This window comes from Symsagittifera roscoffensis, chromosome 5 (assembly GCF_963678635.1).
Source record: "Symsagittifera roscoffensis chromosome 5, txSymRosc1.1, whole genome shotgun sequence".
Lineage (NCBI taxonomy): Eukaryota > Metazoa > Xenacoelomorpha > Acoela > Convolutidae > Symsagittifera > Symsagittifera roscoffensis.
Genome location: NC_087066.1, coordinates 40,757,212 through 40,782,580, shown reverse-complemented (window position 1 = coordinate 40,782,580; position 25,369 = coordinate 40,757,212). Strand labels below are relative to the sequence as shown.

Genomic DNA, 25,369 nt, shown 5'->3' with positions numbered 1-25,369 from the left:
TAAAAACAAACAGTTAACGTTGACCTTTGAGACATAATTGATTTGATTTATATTTTGTCAGCAATGCGGAATTTCTTGCTCTTCTTATTTGCTCTTCATTACATCAGTTTAGGTAAAGGTGACTTACAATTTTTTCAAAGGCGGGGTGGGGGTGGGTTCAGGGGTTAAAGGATGGAAATGTGCCGTTAAAATGTTTATAACTTTGCGGATTGGTAGAAGGGTGGGGGGGGGGGGGACATGCCTCTTTTATTTCAGGGACTGGACCCCTTAAAAACCCAAAAGGTCCCCGTTATGTGGTCCAGTTTTACGCCATCAAATTTTGATTGAGCCAACCCTAAATTTTTTTCTAAACACGCATTAGGCGCCAAAATTCCGTAAGACCCCACCGAAAAAACCCAAGTTTTTGGTCGAAATCTTCCAAAAAGTGTGGCACAGTTTTTGAGTAAACTGGTGTTTTTATAATGTTTTGGCAGGACTCGGAAAACCAATTTATTTCGTCAAACTGAAAAAAGTTGGCAAGATTTCGAAAGCTTATCAAAAATTATCCCTTTTGAGAAAATCCTAGATCAGCACCTGCCTTGTTCCGCAAATAATAGAAAAGAGGGAAACTTAATAACACGCTTGTTATAATTATTTAATTTTTTTTATCAGTTTGGCTTGACTTTTTTTGGAAAAATCCGCTTAAAGAATCTAACAATCTATCCTGCTCTGCGCGTACTTTTGCAAATTTGTTTGTATGTTTTTCATTATAAAAAACACAAAGCACTTTTTTAGGTTGATTTCACTCAGTTTAATGATAATAATTTCTGCAATTAGCAAGATTCTCAGAAATTTCAAAATTCTATCAACACGGTTGAAATTGATTCCCACGTTAACCCTTTTTCCCTTGAGGCGAATTGATTGAGCCCAATTTTTAGAGAGAAGGGAGCAGATGCGCTCAATTCAAAGTAAGATGAGAATAATGAGCTCAATTTTCACTAGATTAGTCCTGCGAACTGGCCCTCAAATTTGTAAAAAAAAAATCGACCACATTAACGTTCCCTTTTTCAATGAAATAGGATAATTTACCAACATTTTGTTAGAATTCACTTACCCGGGTTGGCCGAAAATGTTAGTCATACAATTTTCCTATATGGAAAAATGCTAATCATACACTTTTCATACAAGTCCATAAGTACAGAAAATTGCATGAAAGGTCTATGATTAGTATTTTTTCATATATGGAAATTGTATGACTAGCATTTTTCCATAAACCAAAAATAATGATTTTTTACATTTTAATTTCTCAAAATTTTTTGGTTGTGTTCGTAACCGAACACAAATGACATAAACATTGGTTACACAAACGTAGTAACCAAAGGTTTGGCCATCGCGCATTAAAAATGCATTGGAAACAGCCTGAAATGTTTTAATTGTGTCTCACACAAATAATCTAACGAAAGTAACAAACTTTTAAATTTTGGCAAAATTTTTCAAACATGATTATTTCTAAATTTTGAATTTTTAAATAACCAGAAATTGATCAAGGCATACAAAAACATGTCATACAAAAGGAAGAGGAGTTTTAAGCGTTTATGACAAAAGTTACGAAAATAAAAGGAAAAAAATCCAATATTAGTATATCCAGGACTACGTTATACACACAAAAAATTAAATTTTGCATGCAATTTTTTTTTCAAAAAAAGTTTGTTTGAGTACGAAAGTCAATTTGCAGTTGAAAAAAAACACAAAAAAAATTTTTGGGGCAATTTCAAAAATTTTTGTCGCAATCAAAAAAATGCTAGTCATACACATTCCATATATGGAAATTGTATGATACGCGTTTTTTTGACAAAAAAAAAATTTGTTTTTTATTTAGTACGATACACCTAATTTTATGCCAAAACAAGAAAAAAGTTGTTCGAAAATTCAATGACACCATTTTAGCAAAATGTATGAAATTTGTATGACTAGTATTTTTTCATAGACTTAGTTTATGGAATTGTATGATTAGCATTTTTGGTCTATGGAGGTCAGCCCGGGTAACTTGTAAAGACCACAAAAAAGTTCAAGACGCAATAAAACGCCCATAGTTTTAAAAAAAGCTTCGCTCAACAAGATAACTCAGTCTGGAATGTGGGGAAATAATTACAACCGAACTATGCTTAGAAAGGCCTGATAGCGTTTCATAGATCGTCTGTGAATCAAAGAAACTTCAATTTTTATTAAATTAATTTAACACTTAATTTAACTATTGCGGGCTCATTTGCTCCCTTTTCCGACAAATAATTTTTAAAAAGAGTTGATTTGCTCTTGTTTAAAAAAGGATGTCATTGAAACTCGTTTTTCTGCTTTTTAGCTTGCTTTGTGTGTGTATCTGCGTGGCAATCATTGGAGTTCATTATTCCCAACTACTCATCTACTAGTGGAAGCAACTGTCTTAACCATGGGTGAGTCATCGCGTCATCGAGTCATATAAACTTGCCTGAACTCAGGTTAATTTGATCTACAGCATTCGAAAAAAAAGTACCTGTATCTCTAAGTGCGCAGTTTTGGTTTCGAATTTATCGGCTGAAACTTGGTTTGTTTTTAGTTTCTTAACTGCAAATTTTTACTTGAAGCAACAATAATCTGTTCAATAATCTCAGTTGTGGTGTTTTGACAACAAATGACCAAATTATGGTGTTTTTTTTTGGCTGCGCTGATCTGTTTTGAGAAGAACTCAATAAAAAACACAATTGTGTTTAAATGTCATAGTAATAGCAACTGAGATGATGCAAAAAAACGTTGACTTAAAAAAATTCTGAAGCTTCATGCTTGCATAGCCTAAAAAATTTCAATTCCATTGATCATAATATTTCACTGCGAATCGAAGTATTCTGCGAAACGAAGTAGTAAAGAGGGGTCTGTTAAGAAGACTTAGTTGGTCAAATTTTTGACCAAACAGATTATTGCAGCAAAAATCGATTTTAAATACAATGCTTTAAGGTTAACGCACTGCTTTTAATTAAAGGGGTAGCAATTCTGGGGGTGTAGCGATTAGCATGTGTCCTTATTAGCATGCCACAATTGCTTTGACGACAAACAATGTAGCCTAAATTTTCAAATAATTTCGAAAACTACTTGATTTATTAGGGAAACTCAAGTTTCACATTCGCCTAATTAGAAATTGGCTGAGATAAAAATTGAGTAATCAAAACTTGAAATAGTCTTCGCACTAAATTTGCTCACTTCGGCACGATAATCGACAAACATACTAATAAATGCTCCCCGGAAAGAAACATAGGGATGGCGATTGTTAACAGTATGCAGGGACGGATCTAGGATATTTGAAAAAACAGGTCAAAAAAGCCGTTTTTAGGCACTTTTTGAAAAATTTTGACAAAAAAAATCGCGTTTTTTTTTGGCGCGCGCTCTCCCTCAAAGTTAGTATAAACTGGCGCCAAAGGCGCCTTTAGAAAAACTTTAGGGTCGGTCTGCAAAAAATGGATTTCTTAAAAAGTAACAAAGGGGGGACCCTTTGGGTCGGCAGGGGTCGAATCCCTGAGAGGGGGGGGGGGGGGAAGGCGTCCACCCCCGCCCCCCTAAATCCGCCCCTGACAGCATGTAATAGCTAACCAAAAAATGTCTGAAAAAAAAACAATTTAAAAAATCAATTCATTTTATTTGGGTGACACGAAAAAAGAACGGGATTATTTTCAGTGGCTTTACACAAAGTATTTACTAAAACCATCGGCAACCGTGCTTTTCGCTGCTCATATTTGTGGAAAACAATAACCCGGACTAAGTTAAGGAGGATTTAGGGGATTCCCGCACCGAGAGCCCATGGATTCTAATCGGTTATAATGGATTTCCGAGACAAAAATAATCCAATATGATCCATTACAGATGTAAAATTGAGAACACGAAATTGATTATATCGCCATTATAATCGATTATTTAAAAAAAATAATAATATATTATAATCCATTATAATCGATTAAAATCCATTATTTTTGGCACTGAAATCGATTATTTTTGAAAAAATCCATTATAATCCACATTATAATTGATTATAATCTGTTTTACTTTTAGAACTAAATTCGATTATTTTTGCAGAAATCTTGCAAATTTTGCAGGAAATTTGCAAAATAAATGCCATGTTCTTCAGTAAATGCCATGTCTCAAATTCTCTCCCTTAAGTTTTTTACCTCCCCCTAATTAAAGAGGGGCAATAAGCTGGGGTTGTCAATCATTAAACCTCTCCACCAAATTCTACCAATGTAATACGTAGCAACTGCACTGAACAGGAAATGAGATAACTTTGAAAAAAGTTGAAATTTTCATGATTGACTTCTCAAAAAAAATACATTATAATCGACTATAATATTTATAATGAATTATTTTGGCATAAAAATTGTATGATTATAATCCAATTCTAATGGATTATAATCGATTTTAATAGATTATATTGACACAAAAAATATTAAGATTGTAATCCACTTAGGAATATGATCAATGGGCGCTCGGTGCGGGCCTTGTTAACTCCCCCCCCCCCTTTTCGAACTTGTTAAGTGTTCCCCTTCCTATGAGAATATTATTTTTGACTATCATTTCTGTATAAAATATACTTTCAGAAGTGTCAACAATTAATTGTATTTGTACAACTCACTATTTATATAAAACCTACGTAAAAATTTTTAAACTATTGAAAATGTGGCCGCCAAAGTTGAGATTCTGAAGATCGCAATAGGGAATAATCAACAAGATCCGACTTAGAAAACACATTAGTTGTTTATGCATAAGCATGCTAAATTATAGTACATATGTCATGGGGTCATAGTCAAACTTTTAACAAATGAAGCTGTTAAAAATTTTCAATAGGCGAATTTTAAAAGTTGAAAATAGAATTGTTGCTTTATTATCGACACGTGTCGATCACATTGATGATATTTTGAACCTTGGTAAATTTAAGTACTAAGACTTTTGAAAATATGAAAAAAAAATTCAATAATCGTTCAAAAAACCCTAAATGAGCTTTTCTCTTGATTTAATTTGGTAACATCTTCAGTAATTTATTTTGTTGGATTAACTGGGATCTAGTAAAAAATATTGTCTGCTTTAGAGTCGAAGTGTTAATAATTTGTTTGTTACAATCCTATAATGAACAGTTGGTTGTATAATCACTGAAGAAAATAGGAAATAAGATTCTCGATATAAGATAAGTAACTTTCATGATTAAATTCTCAAAAAAAATCCATTTAATCGATAATAATAATTATAATGGATTATTTTGGCATAAAAAATTATGATAATAATTCATTTTTAATGGATCAAAATCGAGTATAATGGATTATTTTGACATGAAAAATTTTAGAGTTATAGTCCATTTAAGATTCTGATCAATGGGCACTCGGTGCGGGCTTGTTAACTCCCCCCTTTCGGACCTTGTTAAGTATTTCCGTCCTCATCCATGCGTTTTTTTGACAATCATTTTTGTATAAAATAATTATTTCAAAAGTGTCAACAATTAATTGAGCGCATTCGTATTTATATTACTCATTATTTATATAAAACATACGTAAAAAACTTTTAATTATATTTATATTCTGAAAATTGTTTCAAGCTATTGAAAATGTGGCCGCCAAAGTTCAGATTCTGAAAATCGCAAAAGGGGCTCTTTTCCAGTTTCCCCCTTTCGTTTTTTCTGAAATTCATTTATGAAAGTCTTTTTTACAATGAACTGCATTAAAACGTGTCAGCGTGAACAGGTGAACAAATTGTCACAATATTTCTAACATGCAAATCGCCGTCTGAGCAATTTTTGAGCATCTCTGTTTTGTAATTTAACAAGGGGGGAACTGAAAAAGAGCCGCAATTGGGAATAATCAACAAGATCCGATTTAGAAAACACATTTAGTTGTTTATGCATAAGCACACTAAATTATGTCATGGGGTCATAGTAAACAATATACTCTTTTAACAATTGAAGCTGTTCAAAAATTTCAACAGGCGACTCTTAAAGTTTCAAGATAAAATTGTTGCATTATTATCGCCACGTGCCAAACACATTGATGATATTTTGATCCTTGGCAAATTTAAGTACTAAGATTTTTGAAAACATGAAAAAATTTTGTCTGCTGAGTCGAAGTGTTAATAATTTGTTTGTTATAAGCCTATAATGAACAGTTGGTTGTATATTCACCGAAGAAAACAAGAGTGCTCGTAATTCAGGGCAGAGCACTGAATGTTCAGACAGCCCTTTCGTTGGAATAAAAAAATTTTTGGTAAACTCAAAACTAAAAAACCACAAGTTTTTGACAAAATAAAACATCAACGAAGTTGGCTTGCCCCATTTTAATTTGGAACAATTGTGATATCCCGGCGAACTCGCCACGCATAATTAATTCACGTTTCAAACAGCTCTCAGTCAACCTTGCAGATGTTTTTTTTATACTTATTTTGCTCAAAAGTCCTTACAAGTACTAAACTGGATGCCTTAAAAAGTTTGTTTAGAGCGCTTGGCTGTTTTGAACCAAACAGATTCCATCGTTTTTATCAATAGAATTCCAGTTATTTTTCGTTTTTTTTTGTTTGATATTTGAGACTTTGGGTGGAATGGGAAACACATTTTTTTTAAAACAAAAATTATGTTTTAGGAAGACTTTCTGCCTATTGGGTTTTCACTATCGGTTCAATCGGGCAAACTGGAATTGGGACGTGGGCGCGGTCGACCGGGAATCCCGCCATTTCACCTCCATCATGCTCCTGACTTACAACCGCGTCAATTTCTTCTCTTTCTCGCGCGACAATTTCGGTGAGATAAAGTAATTATTGTTCCGACTTTCGATACGAAAGTAACGGAATATTTGTGCTCGGGGTGGGTTTTTTTTTCTTCAGAAAAAATTTCGACTTTTTAACCAGCCATTTTTGACGGAATTTTTTAAAAATCGTTCCAAATTGTTGAACGAAGCTTATTTGCCATAATTGATTTGTTACAAGGAACGAAATCTATCTTTTTGTTCCGACTTTCGATACGAAAGTAACTGAATATTTGTGCTCTGGGTGAGTTTTTTTTTCTTCAGACAAATTTCGACTTTTTAACTAGCCATTTTTGACGGACTCTTTTTATATCATTCGAAAGCTATTGTTGTCCTGAGCTCAAATTTGAAAATTTTTTTTACCTGTGATCTTTTTTCGTAAAGTTATGGGGGTTTAAAGTTTGCTGTTTTGGCCAATTTGGGACAATTAACGCGCAATATATTTCGTGCTATTAACGCGTAAGCGGAGAATTAATCCGTCTTAAAATCGTTCCAAATTGGTTGAACGAAGCTTATTTGCCATAATTGATTTGTTACAAGGAACGAAATCTATCTTTTTGTTCCGACTTTCGATACGAAAGTAACGGAATATTTGTGCTCGGAGTGGGTTTTTTTTTCTTCAGACAAATTTCGACTTTTTACCAGGCATTTTTGACGGAATCTTTTTATACCCTTCGGAAGGTATTTTTGTCTTGAGCTCAAACTTGAAACGATATTTCACCTGTGATTATTTTTTGTAAAGTTATGGGGGTTTAAAGATTGCCATTTTGGCCAATTTGGGACAATTAACGCGGGATATATTTCGCGCTATTAACGCGTAAGCGGAGAGTTAATCCGCCTTAGAAATCGTTCCAAATTGGTTGAAAGAAGCTTATTTGCCATAATTGATTTGTTACAAGGAGCGAAATCTGTCCTTTTTTACTTAATATGGCGTGTGGGGGGATGATTTTCATAGAAAATTTCAAATTTTAGAAAGAAAAAATTTTCATTTGATTTGATACATTTAATTTTTTGATGTTATTACTGCTCCATAAAACCTTAAAAGGCAGTCGGAACATTCAGGGCTTCGCCCTGGTACGAGCAGTCTTGTTGCACTTTATATGGCGTGTGGGGGGATGATTTTCATAAAAAATTTCAAATTTTAGAAAAAAAGTTTTCATTTTATTTTATTTCAATTAATTTTTTATGTTATTACTGCTGCTCCATAAACCTTAAAAGACAGTCGGAACATTCAGGGCTTCGCCCTGATACGAGCAGTCTTGTTTCATTTTAGTTAAACCATTCAAGTGGCATATAAAAACATGGTGGTATAAAGTCAGCCAAATTTTGAACCAGTTACAATATAAGTTAGCCGAAATTACGTATCGTTTACATGTTTTACACGGGTGGTTTATGTACGACAAATAATGTTTTAATTTGGCAGTTTTGGAAAATTAGGAACAAAATACTGCCAGCTTATGGAAAGATCAATTTATGAAAAAGGAACAAAATACTGCCAGTTTATGGAAAAATCAATTTATGAAAATGAAACAAACCCAAGTACCAAAAATTTTTCTTTGTTGAAAGATATTATAGTCACCATATGAAAAGATCTATTTTCAAAAGATATAGTAACAATTTGGAATAACATTCAGCAGAGTATACCCTCAGATGACGTAATAATTTACAGAAACATAGAAATACAATTTGAAAAAATCTATATCCTTATTTATTGAAAGGTAATTACTGTGATAGAGTATGATAAACTTTCAAGGAAAAGTATAAAATCATTTAGTTTTTTCCCACGATGAGTTTTAATTATCATTAATATAATTGTCTACGTATAAATTGAACCATTGTACCTTAAACTGAAATTCACTGTTTTGCTTTTATGAACTGTTTTCAAAGAACAAACAAGACTGCTTGTATCAGGGCGAAGCCCTGAATGTTCCGACTGCCTTTTAAGGTTTTATGGAGCAGTAATAACATAAAAAGTTTAATGAAATAAAACAAAAAGAAAAAAAATTTCTAAAGTTTGAGTTTTTTAATAAGAATTATCCCCCACACGCCATATAAAGTACAAAACAATATATTTCGCTCCTTGTAACAAATCAATTATGGCAAATAAGCTTCTTTCAACCAATTTGGAACGATTTCTAAAGCGGATTAACTCTCCGCTTCCGCGTTAATAGCGCGAAATACATCCCGCGTTAATTGTCCCAAATTGGCCAAAATGGCAATCTTTAAACCCCCATAACTTTACAAAAAATGATCACAGGTTAAATATCTTTTCAAATTTGAGCTCAGGACAACAATACCTTTCGAAGGGTATAAAAAAGTTCCGTCAAAAATGGCTAGTTAAAAAGTCGAAATTTGTCTGAAGAAAAAAAAACCCACCCCGAGCCCAAATATTCCGTTACTTTCGTATCGAAAGTCAGAACAATAAGGTGTTCATTTTTTTAACCAGTTTTATTATGATATTGAGGCCACTCAAAATGGCACCAAAAATTATCATTTTGTAAAACTGAAACTTTTCTTAAATCACGAGTTTGAGAAAAATTGAAATGTTCATGATCAATATTAAATCGTTAGAGTTGTTATGATGTTTTCAAAAACTTTGAATTCAAAAAATTCAGAAGAAAAACTTAGTTAAAAAGGTAATAAGATCAAACTTGCATTTAAAGTTGAAAATATTGAACGAACTAAAAATGAACAAATAAAAACTAAAAAGAAAATAATTCAGAGATCGACAGGTGCATAATTTGGTGTCTGTAGGTCACTGTAAGATGTCGGCACATTAGTTTTGTTCCGCATTCCGCAAATAGCGAGTCTAGCTAGTTGTTCTGTATTCCACAAATAAAAATGGATTTTGCAAAATTAAGTGGATTCCGCAAATGATGAACAAATGTTCAATTGCAAGTGGCTTCCGCTTGCAACTTGAAGATTCCGAGTTCAATTTGCCGAACCACTTCAATTTGCGATAAAGATGTTGGTTAACTAAGAGTTATTAGACTTTTCCTCTTGCGTAGTAGATGTTGAGGCTGATCAGGGGGGGGGGGGTGCATGGAAGACACCATGTATTAAGATACGTTATAGACTTCCGGTCTTCCATGCTATGTATTAAGATTGGGTATAGAGTCTACAAGTTATTAAGATCGGGAATACCGATGGTAAGGTTTTATGGTTTGTGTGATGGTAAGATAATGATACAAAAAACGTATTTTTTTTTGGTTTTTGTGTGGAAATGTTTATTTTTTTCGCAAAATTTTTGGGGGCGCCTTATCTAATTGGGAACAATTAATTTTTAATTACGAGTAGATTGTAGAATTAAGGTTATATTTTTAGTTTTTTGTTGCATGGTAAGTCAATGGTAAGAGTTTTTGTGCAAAAATTTGGAATTTTTATCAAAAAAATTGAAAATTTTTTCGAAAAAAATTCAAAACACGATAAGATTAGCTATTATTTAACCTAATTTATAAGATAATCTCATTTTTATCTACTTGAAAAAATGCTGAAAACTACTGAAGTTTCAAAAAAATTCAAATTTTTTTTGTGAAAAAATTGCAAAAATTTCAAGTATTTGGAAAAAATTGCAAAAATTTCAAGTATTTGGAAAAAATTGCAAAAATTTCAATTATTTGGAAAAAATTGCAGAAATCTCATAACTTTGGCTATTGTATGTTGCTTTTGATCTAATTTTAAACATACTTTTACGTATAGATTTTAAAAATTAGCTAAGACTGTATTTTAGTTGGCATTATGTTGAGACAATGATACAAAATTTTGAATAAAAAAATGACTTTTTCCACAATTTTTTCTCAAAATATTGAAATACAATGAAGTTTACCTTAATTTGAGCTAAATATTTGGTTATATAATGCTCTAAACACTGAAAAGAAGATTCATAGTAGCAGAATCAATATTGAAACTTCCGGAAAACAGTGAAATTAGTCGTAATTTTCGAGAAGGTAAAATGAAAACTAATCAAATTTACATGAAATTTTTCATTTTGAACCTTTTATTTTGGTTTTTAACTGTTTGTTTTTGTCCAGTTCAGGGATTATTTTTAGGAATCTCAATTCAAATGAACATTAAGGGCAATATTATCTGAAATTTCTAAATCAAACTCCATGATTCAACTTCTCCTCATTTTTTTCTCATTGAATTACCCAAAGTTGTACAAAAATTACAACTTGTGAGAAATTTTTTCAGTTAAAAATTAGAAATTTCAGATTATTGATAAAAAATGAACAGTTTATTGCTAAAATTGTTTAAAATGGGATAAATGTTTCTTAAAAATTTATTCGATATTGGCTCAAATTCAACAAAAACTTCTTCATAACTGCTGATTATCTCTCTGTTGCTTCTGCAACATAACTTTCAAGATTTTCCGTAGAGTTTTTCCATGTTTTAAAGTTATTCTTGCTTTTCGTTTTAATTCATGTTTTCGCTATTGAACACACTTTACTAGAAAATTTAGTCAAAACTGGAGAATTTAGGAGGAAAATAGTATAAATTGAACAAACAATTTGTTGGCAGAGATGAAATTAGAACTGATACCGTATGATTGTTACAATAAAAAATGTTAATATCTTCCTCAAGGTTCCCTTGTTCAGTTGCTATCGTAAACTATTTAAGCAAAAATACACATTTTGGGATCAATAACTATCACTTTTCTTGCAAAATAGTTATTAACTTGCTTTTTTTTCTTAATTTATGACGGAAATTTTCTCAAAAATATCCAAAAGAGAAAGAATTGGTGCTAGTTAAAGCATTCAAAAATATATGTACAAAATGAGAATATAAAGGTGTATTTTTACGATCTAAGAACAAATTAGGAGCAGCTCTATTAGTTATAATCTGAAAATCTCCGGAAATACGCAAGAGAACCTAGTTCCTAACATCTACAATATAAAAACTTCTGAAAGAGCGAGTCTCAAAAAATTGATTTAGCAAAGCAAATCGAGGTGCAAACTGGAACAATTGTGTAATTTTTAAGAAAAAAACTCTATGTAGTAAAAATGTAGTAATGTATTGTATATAGTGTTGTATATTCTATGTAGTATTGTGTATGAATGTAGTTTTGTGTATTGTATATAGCAAGGAAATGTAGATCTTGAAAGCAAGTTTTTGATTGATGCTTTATGTATCTTCTTCCAAAAGATGTCGAATTGGGTTTTCTTCACAAAAATTATCCTCAAAACATTTGATCTTTCATATAAAGTACCTTATATATCAAATGATAACAATTTTTTCTAATCAATTACGCATAAATAAAAGACTTTGAAAATTTTTATGTCGGATTTTTTCTCAAGATATACTTTTTAAGCTAAATTTTAGTAAAATTAACTCAAAACTCCTAAGGAATAAATTGAGTTTCTATCTCATTTTTGCATTTTCTCAGTTTCTGCTTCATCTACTATCTACCAAATGAATCCAATTTGGCAAATTTTTACTTGAAAATTGAATTTTAGATGGAAAATGTATCGTTTCAACAAACGTTCAATAATACGAAGCTGAACTAACACCATAAACCCTTTACTAAAAGCCTTTAAAGGATTTTCTCAACCTCATAACTGTATAATGCTGTTTGAAATCTGAATTTCTATTTATTTGGAATGATGCATATCATTATCTTGAAACTTTCAAAGTTTAGCAAAATATACATTTTTTCCAGGTCATTTATCAATTTCTTTTCTGAAATCATCGAAAAAAAAAAACAGTAGAAAACATAATTCTTAATAATTCAAACCACATTATCTGCTTTAAAAGATTTTTTCTCCATGAACACTTTTACAAGCACTAAACAAGGAAAAATTTAAAATAGTAACTACAAAAAACCTTTCAACTAGTTGATGTTTTCCGAATATCTAAGTTGTACAATTTTTAGGCGCATACGTAAAATCTCGTTAGCAAATGTTATGCACTCTACTTTAAATTTATCACATCAAAGTCTCCGCAAGCTTGCAACCAAGGGAGTTTTTACTGTTGATTAAAAGTTTTCGGATCAAGTTCCATGGAAAGCTTACCGACGATTTGAACTCGATTTTTGCTGTCTTTAACATCAATCAAAACCTTTGAATAAAAAAAATGACAGTTCAGGTAATGTAATGAAAACACTGTATAATTTCTGACTAGATTTGTTACAATTGCTGAGACCTTTCAGATTCAGTAAAAACTAATAATCATAGTAATTTCTATGTTTTTTTTAACATTAAAAAATTTACCATCTCCTGAAGTGTGTTTGGAGACTGCTGAGCACAAAATTTAACATTATGCTGAAAATGCTTCTTCTTGAAATGATTAGCGAGTTCCTCGCTGCTATAAGTGTAAAAATTACAGTTAGAACACTTCAAAACACCACATTTTCTAGGATGTCTTGATGCATTTTTGTGAGTGTATTCCCTGCCACTTTCAAGACATGCAACTCTTTCGTTTCTATTGAGTCACGGCATCTCAATAGTAATGAAAAATTAAATGGGAGATTTAAAATGTACCAAATTCTTAGATAAGGTGAGTTGAATAGCCTCAAAAAATGAATAAAAGTAAATAAAAACAGCAAACTTATTAACCAATTGCTTTTAACGAGAAAGAAAATCAGAATGGATATGCTATTTAGCCTAGCTGAAATAAAAATCATCCAATCTTACCATGGAGTTTTTAAAAGTATCAACCAATCAGAATCGAGCATTAATTACAAGGAAACTTTTATATTTTCTGATATCAACCAATCAGAATCGAGCTTCAATAGTCATGTAATTTTCAACAAATTCAATGTCCACCAATCAGAATTGAGCTTCAAAAGTCATGTAATTTTCAACAATATCAATGTCAACCTATCAGAATTGAGCTTCAAAAGTCATAAAATTTTCAAGAAATTTATTGTCAACCAATCAGAGTTGAGCTCTTCTTCTCATGAATTTTTCAACAATTTCTTTAAAATTTGTGGATTTTGAGGATACTTTCACAGACATTATTTTTGTTAATAAACAATCAGAATGAAGTAATCACAGATTTTAAAAAACTTTGTAGATCAGAACCAGACTATGTTTATGAAACTTCTTAATCAATATATTTTATCGAATTTTTCCAACATAACCAAGATTTGAAGGTTGATACCCTATTGGGATAAATGAGATTTCTTGTCTAGTTTATTTTGTTTTTTTTTTCGATATTCAATTCAAATTTTGAAATTTCGATCAAAAATTTTTCGATTTGTGCTATTTCTAACCAGTGAAAAAAGAAATTAGCAAAATATACGTTTTTATCGTTTTCTTTTTGGTATATTGTAGTATAAACAACCGGAAGTCTTTTAAATTTGGATAAATGATCAAAAGATATTCTGACAAATCTGGATTTTGTGTTTGTATCAAATTCAAAACAGTAATCGAATTGATGTTCCTTATCTCAAATTTTTGTTTCATAGGCTCTTCCATTGTTTTGTTTTTTACTGATCGACCACTCAATCTGAGTTAGCTCTTCTAAATAAAAACATTGTTGATAAATTTGACAGTACTCTTCTTTTTTGTAATCTCCTCTCGATCTTTTTAACAAAACTATTGAACTTTCTGTGTTTCTATACAAGTTAAAACTAATACAATCTCCATCAACTTCATCTGTCCACCACTCTTGTAGTTTTTTGTAGTAGTTCAATTTTAAAATCTGACATTGAAAACGCTTTTGATGGAAACATTTTTCTTACTGAAATATATGAAGAAACTTAAAAAACTCGAATTGTTTTATCATTTTTAAAGTATTTTGTAGTAACAATCACCGTAAATATTTTTTAAATTATTTAGAGTCTAATTGGTTTCAAGTAAATTCATGTAGCGAATAAAAACCTCAAATTAAGGCAGAAAAAACTGAAAACAACCAATGAAAATCAAAAAATCTTAAAAAAATAATGATAATGTTTTCAACTAAATATACATTCTTGTTTGTAATTTTCTTAAATTGAGGCAAAATTTAGCTAAATTTTGATGAAAACAGTTTTTAAATAAATTTATCTGTAATTTCATTAACAAATACTGGAAAATCATTTCATAATTGGTTAGTGTTTATGTCAATTTTGATTAAATTGTATGTTTTGTCTGACTTTTCCTCAGATGTTATAGCTCTAATTATACACTTTAGTGAGAAAAAATAGTTTTGGACCAATAATATCTCAATTACCAAACATGCAAAACATCACAAAGTTTTACTGAGGTTTACAATTATCAACAAACATAAAGTCTCCCAATATTTGGGACAGCTCTTTGAATTCATTCATAGTATAGTTGACATATGCAACTTGCTTCAAGTCTTCATTTTCCTTTGCAGTGAAGAGTCGAATCTGAATGTAGGGTGGCTTGCTCACGTTGTACTTCTTGATTGTGACACACACCCTCCTCATGTTGTACGTTGCTATTTCATATACTCGATTACAGATGTCGAGCTCCTGATCCATAGTTGATTCTCTGCCAAATTTGGCTTCATATATTGGTACGAGTCCAAGATTTTCAGCATCGTGAATAACAGTATTCCGTATTGCTGATATTGCTTCGCCTTCTTTTTCACTAAGATAGACTTGTTGAGACTTTTCAAATTGTCCCAAATCATTTACTTTTAATAGTTGAAAGCACGGTTCCAAGCATATTTTCACCTTGTAGGATTTTTGGAACCAAACAAATCTCCCAATTCTTTTTTGATTTTTTGAAAATTCAATAAAGTTGGGACTATCAATTTTCTCGAGCACATTTTGAAGAACAAACTGATCAGATGAGGAGAAATGAGAGAAATTAGTTTGAGATTAAATGAAAATGGAAGTAAGCAGTATGAGTCATCGCCATTTCCATATATGGAAGTAGTACCAAATATGGAACAATTTTCCCTATATGGAAGCTGCGTAGGCGTTACTACTACTATATAACTCCACCATTTTCTGCAAAAATCTTTTTTCCCAATGGCAGCTGCTATGTGTCAAGCTCTTCCCAGCTTTTATTCAGATTATAATAGTAAATCATTGTATATTTCTGTTTTCAACGATTTTACGAAAAATACATAGTAACCCGAGATTATTGCGTCTCTACTCACGATTCTTTTTGTTCCTTGGGAAATTGCAAATTTCATATAATTTTAATTGGAACATCCCTTAGCCAAATTCTCCAGAGATTAGACAAATATCAATACATATATCAAGAATTTGATTGTCTTTACACTTTGTACAAGCACAGATTCTTTCCGAGTATTGTCACATCAAGTGGGGAAGTCTTCAATCAACTTAGTTGTGGAGTTCAGCTTAATGTACGATGGAAAGGAGCAGAAAAAACACCAACCGTATCAAGGAAACGACTTGTTCGCAAAAAATTCAAAAAACATTATCTAAGTTCTAACCAAAAACTTGCATCTACGCAATCTCTTGGCTCAGCATTTTTAGACAGAATTCGAAAAGTACAAAACTCAAAGTATGAGACTGATTTGTTGAAAATCGTTGATTGTTTTATTGATGGTTATGGTACCGTAAATAGTGAGCGTATCATTTTTTCTATTAATAATTGAATATTTGTTTATGAAAATCTTATCAAAATTGTTTTTATTTAGCATCAAAAGTTTTTTCAACGATTAAATATGTAATTTTCAACACGTGTGCAAAAAATAACTCAGAGTTTTTTCGCAAGATGCAAATTTTGGTTTGATGTTTTCAACACGTTTGCAAAAATTTAATTAAACTTTTTTACAAGATGCAAAAATTGTTTTGGTTTTTTTAACAAGTGTGCAAAAATTTTCAACAAATTTTTGTGTTAGATGCAAGTTTTTTCGTAATTTTTTTGAAAAAAAATGCAAAAATTCAACTTCTTTTTTCTTATTCATATGCAAAAATTGCAAAAATTTTTTGTAAAAAACTTGTTAAATTAATGCTAGAAATTTTTCATAATTGCTGACTTTGAGTACTATTCCCTATCTTCATACATTGTTTTTCCAATATTTTTGATGAATATACATGCAAGAAAGAGATTTTTTTAATGATCAAAATTAAAACAAAGATTTTAATTTACTTTAATTATTAACAGTGCAAGGAAATCCTCTTTCAGTTTTCTTTAAAATGCGAAAATATTTACTGAAATTTTTCTTAATTTGCGAAATTTTCTTTATTTTTTTCAACAAGTGTGCAAAAAAAATTATGAAATTTTTTGCATGGTGCAAAAATTAATGTAAAGTTTTTAACATGTATGCAAAAATTGGATTAATTTTTTTGCCATCTTTGAACAAAGTTCTATAAAAGTATTTACCAGATTTTAATTAGTTTCAATTTTAACAAAGTTTTACCATTGAAATTTCTTAATAAAATTTTCTATGATATCTTGGTTCCTATCTCTTGAAAATAAATTTAGTAGGTGCAAAGAAAGTAAATTACAAAGCACAAGACAGTAACCAATTTATTTACAAATCAAAGAGCTGTCGAGCAGCTGAAGAATTTTGCAAGTTCTCTGGAGCGCAAAGCTGGTCTTGCCTCCATCACTGGTGGTTCGCTGACTGGAGTTCTTGGCTCAGAGAACCCCTCATCCTCTTCGATTGTAATTGGGTTGTCCACAGATCCCTCTTCCCAAGGAAAGAGGAAATCGTCGAATGGTTGAGCCACATATCTAGAGTCAGGAGTTTCGGGGTAGTTCATTCCCACATGCTCGGCCACTTCCTCCATCATTTGCATTTCTCCAAATTGATTCTCTGTAGGCGGTACTTGCGTTCTAAGATGTTCGTTGAAATCCCTGCGCATCACTTCCACCATATGCCAGACTTGGATTGGGATGTCCATTCGTGCCAGAAAAACTCCACAAACTGTTTCTCGCACTTGGATTTGTACTAAATCAGCTGAAAATTCTACCGAGAACATAAGGTTGCTGTTTTGCACTGAGAAAATCATTTTGAGCAATAAGTTGAGTTGATGAGTAAAAACAAGATTTACAGTTGAGAGGGAGAAAGTTGACTGTGGTTAAGTTGAAATTATTGTATTTAGAGCTGAGAGAGGAGGTAGTTGACGGTAGTTAAGTTCAAAGTAAAAGCATTTTTAGTTAAGAGAGAGGGGTGCCTTCAACTGGGATGTGTGGGTTTAACCAATCAGAATGGATTTTCCTTATTTGGATTGTGGTCGTGTCCAATCAGATTTTAGTTTCCTTTTATGGAATTCTTATAGAAAACTCGTGTCCAATTGGAAACAAAGCTCCATTTTACACATCGTCGTTTCCAATCACAAAAATGTTCATTTTTGTTCAAGTTGGCGTATCCAATCAGAGAAACCTTTTAAGGACTTAAGTCTTCCAAATAAGTAAAAATATACACAAAACCAATCGCAAAAACAAATGACCAAAAGTTGTTTGCTGTAAAAATAAGAAATTTTGCCAATATAAGTAACAAAAGAAGAAAAACTAATAAAAGTAGCATCTCTGCAAGTCTTCTCATCAAATTAACTGAATTTTTTGTATATAATCGATGAGAAATTGTTGATTTTTCAGCAGATAGTCAAGTTCTTTGATTTTGATGTAGATTTGAGAGGATAACTCAAAATTGATGAATTTTTCAAAGCAAATCTCTGGAAATCTGATACCAAACCTGATCATGCAAGGTTTTGAACTTTGAAAATTTTTTAAAAAATGGAGGAATAAAGATTTTTGCTGTGGAGTTTTGATAAATTTGGGAGTTCGGTAGGGAATAAAAAGAGTCTTTGAAATATTATCGTACGACTTTTTTATTAACTTCAAGTTTTCTAAAATAAATAAAATTTCTTTTCTAGTCAGGTGTAACTCAGCAAAAGGTTTATAACTTTGATACGCAATATAAGGATCAAAAATAAATTCTTTGATTGAGTTAGTTTCCCTAAAGAGACCTTTACTTAGTCGAAGAACTCTATTTTGGACAACATAAACGCCCAAAAAATTGTGAAAAAAGTAAGAATCTACATCTATTTCATCAATAAGGAAATCACACGGAAAATTTTCTTTTTTCTTGTAGAGTAATTCGAGAGAATTCAAATGTTTTTTATTGACATTCTTCAAAAATGAATATTTTGGATCCAAAGTTATGTCTAGAAACTGCTTAGTTCTGATTGATTGAAATATTTTCTAAAAATTCTAGAGCTTTCGAAGGTATGACGACATTACCATAAAAATAATGTTGCGTGGGTGGTGACGTCACTTCTATTTAGAGAATGACGTCATTATCATAAAAGGAACATTGCGTAGGCGGTGACGTCACTTCTATTAAAAGAATGACGTCATTACCATAAAAGGATAATTGCGTAGGCATCATTGATAGTATAATTACACTTATTTTGTTGGGTTAAATCATTCATTTTGTTTGCCAATCAGAAACAGTCAATTGAGTTTTACTTCAAATTTTACATTTCATTACTTCACGAAAAGTAGGTATTTTCTTTCAATTGGTACTTTACGTTTTTAAATTTGGAACATTTCAAAAGTCCCAGTTATTTTTAGATAATGCCTACCCTTAACCGAAACGAGAAAGTAAAGTGTGAAGACTGTGGAAATATGTATACTCGTCAAAACGCAGCTCGACATCGAAAAAGATGTGAAAAACAAACGGAACATAAGTGTCCAAACTGTCATTTTTATACAAAGAGCAAAGAGGAGATGGGTTATCATGTTGCCAAGAAGCATGGTCAACCAAGCTCGAAGCAATCGACGGTTTTTCCTTCTTGTGAACAAGAGTTCCAAAGTTACTACTCTCTCCAACAACATCGGAGAAAAGAACATGGAGCAAAACAACGGAAACAAAGATCATACGGTAGCCGACTTGAACAAAATTGTGGAGGAAGAAGGGGAAGATGGTGAAAAACTAAAGGAGGAACTTAGTGCTTGTCAACATTTTCTGGTGGATACGGAGATGGAAAATGGGAGACATAAGGTGTTTAACTTCCAAATGTCCAAGTTAGATACTAAAATAATTAACGAGAAACTTGAAGAAGTCTTCAACAAGCTCGATTCTGCAGCCAAAATCAACATTGCTTTGGGTTTTGTACTTCGAAACCTTGAGACTGGTGAATATCGATATTGCTACGCCCATGAAAACAATACTCTGCTTGAAAAATCCCACGTACTTTGTACGAAAGTGGATTTGATAACAATCCAAGGAAAATTAGAAAAATAAATTTGATATTGTGGAGCAATGTACCCAAGAACGCCAGAACACAAAGTGGCGATTCAAGTTGATTACTAACGTTTAAATTTTTGCTGCTTTGCTGAAAAACATCCCAATGGGATATCCAGACTCTGTCTTACCCGAACTTCTACTGAAAAACCATTCTGTTAACTGTCTTTTATCTAACAAGGACAATGAACCTTACAAAGATCATTTGTGTCTTTTCCGCGCATTGGCAATGTACATGAACGGACACAGAGATCTCGATTCTCACACTTCCAGATACTTTACAGATTTTATATCAAAATCTGGTTATGATCCTAAAAATTTTCGTGGAGTTTCTGTAGAAGACTTGCCTGTTGTCGAGGAAATTGTGCAAAGAAACATTTTTATATACGAATTCGATTTCCAAGAAGGAGATTTTGTAGGAGAATTAGCTCGAAGAAGTATCGGAAGATTCGATAAAACAGCTAAGCTACTGAGATTTAACAATCATATCATTCATACAAATGATATAGATAGTTTCTTCAAGTGCTTTCGATGCCCTAGCTGTGACACCTTTTTCCACAAATCGGACCACTGCAATCAGCATCTTCTGAGATGTAAGGACCGAATGAGACATATCTACCCAAAGAACGTGTTTGAACTTCGCGAAGCCTTGTTTGAAAAGCTAGAGGGATTCAATCTTCCATTTTCTGAAGATAACAAGCTCTTCAATAATCTAGCAATTTTCGGTTTTGAATCGATTTGTGTTCCTACAGAGGAATTAAAAGAAACGCAAACTACAACCTGGATTGGAAAACATGTCCCCATTTCAGTCTCTATATCATCGAATCTGATTGATGATCCCATCTTCTTGTACAACAAGGATCCACAGAACTTGATAATTGATTTTGTATCCAACCTCGAACTGTTAGCTGAAAAAAGTAAGTTGGAGATGAGAACAAAATTTCAAGATAATGAAAGAGCTGTCAATGAAAGAATGAAAAAGATCTTTGATCAGCTGAACGAACGTGGTAAAAATTCTTCAAGTAATAAGTTCGAGTATGAAGACGAATGCATTGAAGATTCGGAAGAAGCAGATATGTCAACAAAATTCTTGCGAATTCAGAAAAATCAACTCATCGATTTGAAACAACATCTGGAGAGATATATAAATACTTTACCTGTTTTAAGATTTAACAGCGGTAGATATGATTTGAATTTGATCAAGTCCTACCTAATCCCCTATTTGATTCGCGATAAAGAGCATGAAACATCCATAATCAAAAAAGCACAATGTACAATTTTCTCGACATAATGAAGTTTCTGGGAGGGGCAACTACTCTGGACTCCTTTCTCAAAGCCTATAAAGCTAGCGAAACGAAAGGATTCTTTCCCTATGAGTGGTTTGATAACCCGGACAAACTTGACTTTCCTGGATTGCCACCGTATGAAGCCTTTTTCAGTTAACTTAGAAACAACAATCCTGTAGACAAAGACTTCATTGATTATGAGAAGCTTAGAAAGAGTGGGCTTGACGAACAGCAGACACTGAAAAAGCTTCAAATCATGACTGTTCCTCCATCTGGTTTGGATAATTACAATTACTTACAAGAGACTTGGAAGAAAAACGGAATGACAGTATTCAAAGACTTTTTGAAATGGTACAACAACAAAGATGTAGTTATAACCCTGGAAGCAATGCAAAAAATGATTCAGTTTTATCATAACAAGGGGATAGATATGTTAAAACTTGGATACACACTTCCAAATCTAGCAAACATATGTCTACACAAATCCACAAACTACAAGTTTTATCCATTTTGCGAAAGTAATAAAGATTTGTGTGAAAAAATTAGAGAGAAAATGACTGGTGGTCCTTCCATTGTTTTTACTTGAAAAGCTGTAGTTGATGAGACATACATCAGAAATTCATCAAATGTTTGTAAATCAATTGTTGGAATTGATGCAAGCCAGCTTTACCCTTTCTCAATGTGTCAAGATATGCCAACAGGACTGTACACGAGATGGGAGTTTGACACTGATATATAGAAATTCAAGGCTAGACATAATCGAACTCGTAACTTTGAAAATATGGTCATGTCTTTCTATCAGGAAGACCAGCATGTAAAATTGAGAGCTTTTTCACATCTGGAAAACAGAAAAAAATCAACTGTTTTAATGTGGACGGTTATTGTGATCACTGTAAGACAGTGTTTGAAGCAATGGGATGTTACTACCACTTCTGTTTCTGTCAAGAAGCTCGTTCCTCCTTAACAGAACAGGATACTGAGCGAGGAAACAAGAAGAGAGAGATGGATGATATGCGACGAGAATACATTAAAGAGAAAGGATACAAAGTGGAAGAAATGTGGGAGTGTGACTGGTGGGAAAGTTTCAAAACCGATGACAAGATCGAAAATCACGTCAGAACCCATTTTCCCTACAAAAGACCTCTTTCTACAGACTCCCTTCTAGCAAAAATAAAAGATGGATCTCTTTTTGGTTACGTTCAGTGCGACTTAGTTGTCCCAGATGAGCTAAAATCAAAATTTGCCAACTTTACTCCAATTTTCAAAAACATTAAAGTTGGAAGAAATGATATTGGAGGTTACATGAAAAACTATGCAATCGAAAACGAAATGTTAAAGCATCACCAGAGAATGCTGATATCTAGTTTCAAGCTAGAAAATGGAAGAGTTATAACTCCTCTGTTCAACTTTTATATGGAACTTGGATTGCAGTGCACCAAAATTTACCGTTTTGTTCAATATTCTCCTCGGAAATGCTTTAATAATTTCGTTCAGTCAGTGGTTGATGCTAGAAGAGAAGGAGATGAAAACCCTTTGTCAGGAGTTGTAGCAGAAACAATGAAACTTTTGGGTAATTCCTCAATTGGATATCAGATCATGGATAGATCCAGGTATACAATCACAAAATATCTGAACGATGAAAAAACTCAAAAAGCAATCAATGAGCCATTGTTCAAAAGACTGAATACAGTTGAAAAAGACTTGTATGAGGTGGAGTTGTTGAAATCAACCATTGAACACAGAGAACCCATCATCGTTGGATTTTTCATACTGCAGTATGCGAAACTGAGAATGTTGGAACTCTACTATAACTTCTTCAACGAATTTTGTGATGTAAACAAATTTGAAGAGCTAGAGATGGACACAGACTCGCTTTACTTGGCTCTTGCTGAAGAAAATTTATACGACTGTATCAAACCAGATAAGAGAGCTGCTTGGGAAAAAATGAGGGAAAATGATTGTAGAGACTCTTTCAATCTTTCAAGGCGGATGCAAAATCTAGTTTCTTCCCTCGAACGTGTTGCAGTACGCATAAAAGCATGACAAGCGGGAGCCGGGACTTTTTAAAGAAGAATTTAGATGTACAGAAATGCTATGTTTGTGTAGCAAGACATATTGCTGCTGTGACAACAAGTCCGATAAGTTCAAATTTAGCAGTAAAGGACTAAATAAACGGGTTCTAGAAGATTCTGGAGACTGCCCCATGTCAAAATACAGAAGAGTGCTTGATGAAGCAATTAACCTTACATCTACTTACAGAGGATTCAGAACTATAAATCATATGGTAGCCACGTATGAACAGACAAAGAAAGGACTAAGCAATTTTTATCCAAAAAGACAAGTACAAGATGACGGAATTCATACAAAACCATTGAACTTATAAGAACTGTTCTGGTATAGTATATTTATTCATGATGTCGTGTTATATTGATTTTATGATATTAAAAAGTAAAATGTTGCGGTAAACTTGTTATACAATGCAGTGATTTCTATATTTTCATTGTAACTTATTTTCTTTCTCAAAAACTTGACTTTTCGAACTTCAGTAGGTTTCAGAATAGATTCAGATAGATAGAAAGTAAAAGTATCTAATAAATTTTTATTAGATCAAATCAAACAAAATCTTATCGTGTTTTGAATTTTTTCCAAAAAATTTTAAATTTTTTTGATAAAAATTCCAAATTTTTGCAGAAAAACTCTTTCCATTGACTTACCATGCACCAAAACACTAAATACATAACCTTAATTCTACAATCTACTCGTAATTAACAATTAATTGTTCCCAATTAGATAAAGCGCCCCCAAAAATTTTGCGAAAAAAATAAACATTTCCACACAAAAACCAAAAAAAATACGTTTTTTGTACCATTATCTTACCATCACACAAACCATAAAACCTTACCATCGGTATTCCCTATCTTAATACATTTTAGACTCTATACCCAATCTTAATACATAGTATGGAAGACCGGAAATCTATAACGTATCTTAATACATGGGGTCTTCCATGCACCCCCCCCCCCCCCTGATCAGCCTCTCTTGGTTAACTAAAAATTATTAGAGTTTTCTTCCTGTTTAACAGGTGGTTGTTGTGACTTCCAAGAGAAGCAATATCTACTCGAGGGTTTCTCTAAAGGCCTCACAGCTCAACAATACTATGAGAAACTCACCGATTTCTCACTCAGGCCCGTCAAAACACTCAACTGGATCAAGGCAAGCTGAAATTTATTACCTGCTATCACTTATTTTGTTAACAATTTCTACAGTGTTTTCATATACAGCACAAAATTTTTGAACCAGTTTATACAACTTTTGCGAGGGTGTGGCGGGCTAATATTTAAAAAGATTTATCAACCTCTTTATTAGTTTTAAAGTTTTCAAGATTAAATAAATGTCTTAAAATTTTATCTTTTTTAGTTCCGATAAGTATCCGATTATATTTAAAAAATCAGTTTGTAACATTCTTGTTAATTTTTGTACAAAAATTTCCAATTTCAATTTAAATTTTTAGGCCTATTTCGAAAGCAAAATCTGTGTGAACGTCATTACCGAAATCGGATTTGGCGAGGGAGAATTGCGGTACGGCGGAGATTTTTCGCCTGACCTTTCATTCGCTTTTCCTTATAGACTCGACCAACAAATTGTAATTTTATCAGACTCTCAGTTAATGGATGGATACCTCACTTTTGCCTGGTTCAAAGCGAATTTTATTTGTAAGGATCAACCTTGGATATGCGAGGGCGAACCCTTGTCTCAGCATCGATTTTTGCTTCAAACGCAGGATTCCAACCTGAAGAACTCACACACATTTTCAAAGGAAGAAATGGACGATTTAAGCTAGCAAATGTTTAAAGTTTTAATGTTGATAGTTAGAAATTAAAATAAACTTTGAAAATAAATTGAGAGGTAATTTCTCATGAGCGACGAGCGCGGATCATGGTGGTTTTATCTGGCTCGAGCCTTATTAGATGGTTTTAGGTATTAAGATAAACAGTTTACGAATCCACTCAACAACAAACTCAAAGATGTAACAACTAACACCTGAAAACAAAAAGAAGAGTCTAAATAAGGAATGATGACGATGAGGATGATGGTTTTGACTGAGAAATAAAAATTTAACCCATTTCCTTGAACCTTCATTTTATGTGATGAAAGATTCGAGCCTTCCCGAAACAAAGAAGAAAT

The 25,369-nt window shown here is 32.4% G+C and overlaps 2 protein-coding genes across 2 annotated transcripts in view; one reads left to right on the top strand and one right to left on the bottom strand.

Moving 5' to 3' along the window:
* Positions 1-25,369, bottom strand: part of LOC134846300 (gamma-aminobutyric acid receptor subunit beta-3-like) — a 159,622-nt gene that overhangs the window by 67,706 nt on the left and 66,547 nt on the right. The gene's annotated exons all lie outside the window — the stretch shown is intronic.
* Positions 7-25,229, top strand: LOC134846860 (uncharacterized). The gene is made up of 5 exons (XM_063864257.1): positions 7-112; positions 2,339-2,429; positions 6,618-6,775; positions 24,267-24,397; positions 24,696-25,229. Exons 1-5 carry the CDS (start codon positions 64-66, stop codon positions 25,023-25,025), a joined length of 759 nt encoding a protein of 252 aa, XP_063720327.1. The 5' UTR covers positions 7-63; the 3' UTR covers positions 25,026-25,229.

Bases quoted from the DNA above. Each gene is read 5' to 3' on its own strand.
- LOC134846860 (XM_063864257.1), top strand. From the start codon at position 64: ATGCGGAATTTCTTGCTCTTCTTATTTGCTCTTCATTACATCAGTTTA. The intron at 113-2,338 runs GTAAAGGTGACT...TCTGCTTTTTAG, and splicing joins TCTTCATTACATCAGTTTAG to CTTGCTTTGTGTGTGTATCT. The intron at 24,398-24,695 runs GCAAGCTGAAAT...TTAAATTTTTAG, and splicing joins AAACACTCAACTGGATCAAG to GCCTATTTCGAAAGCAAAAT.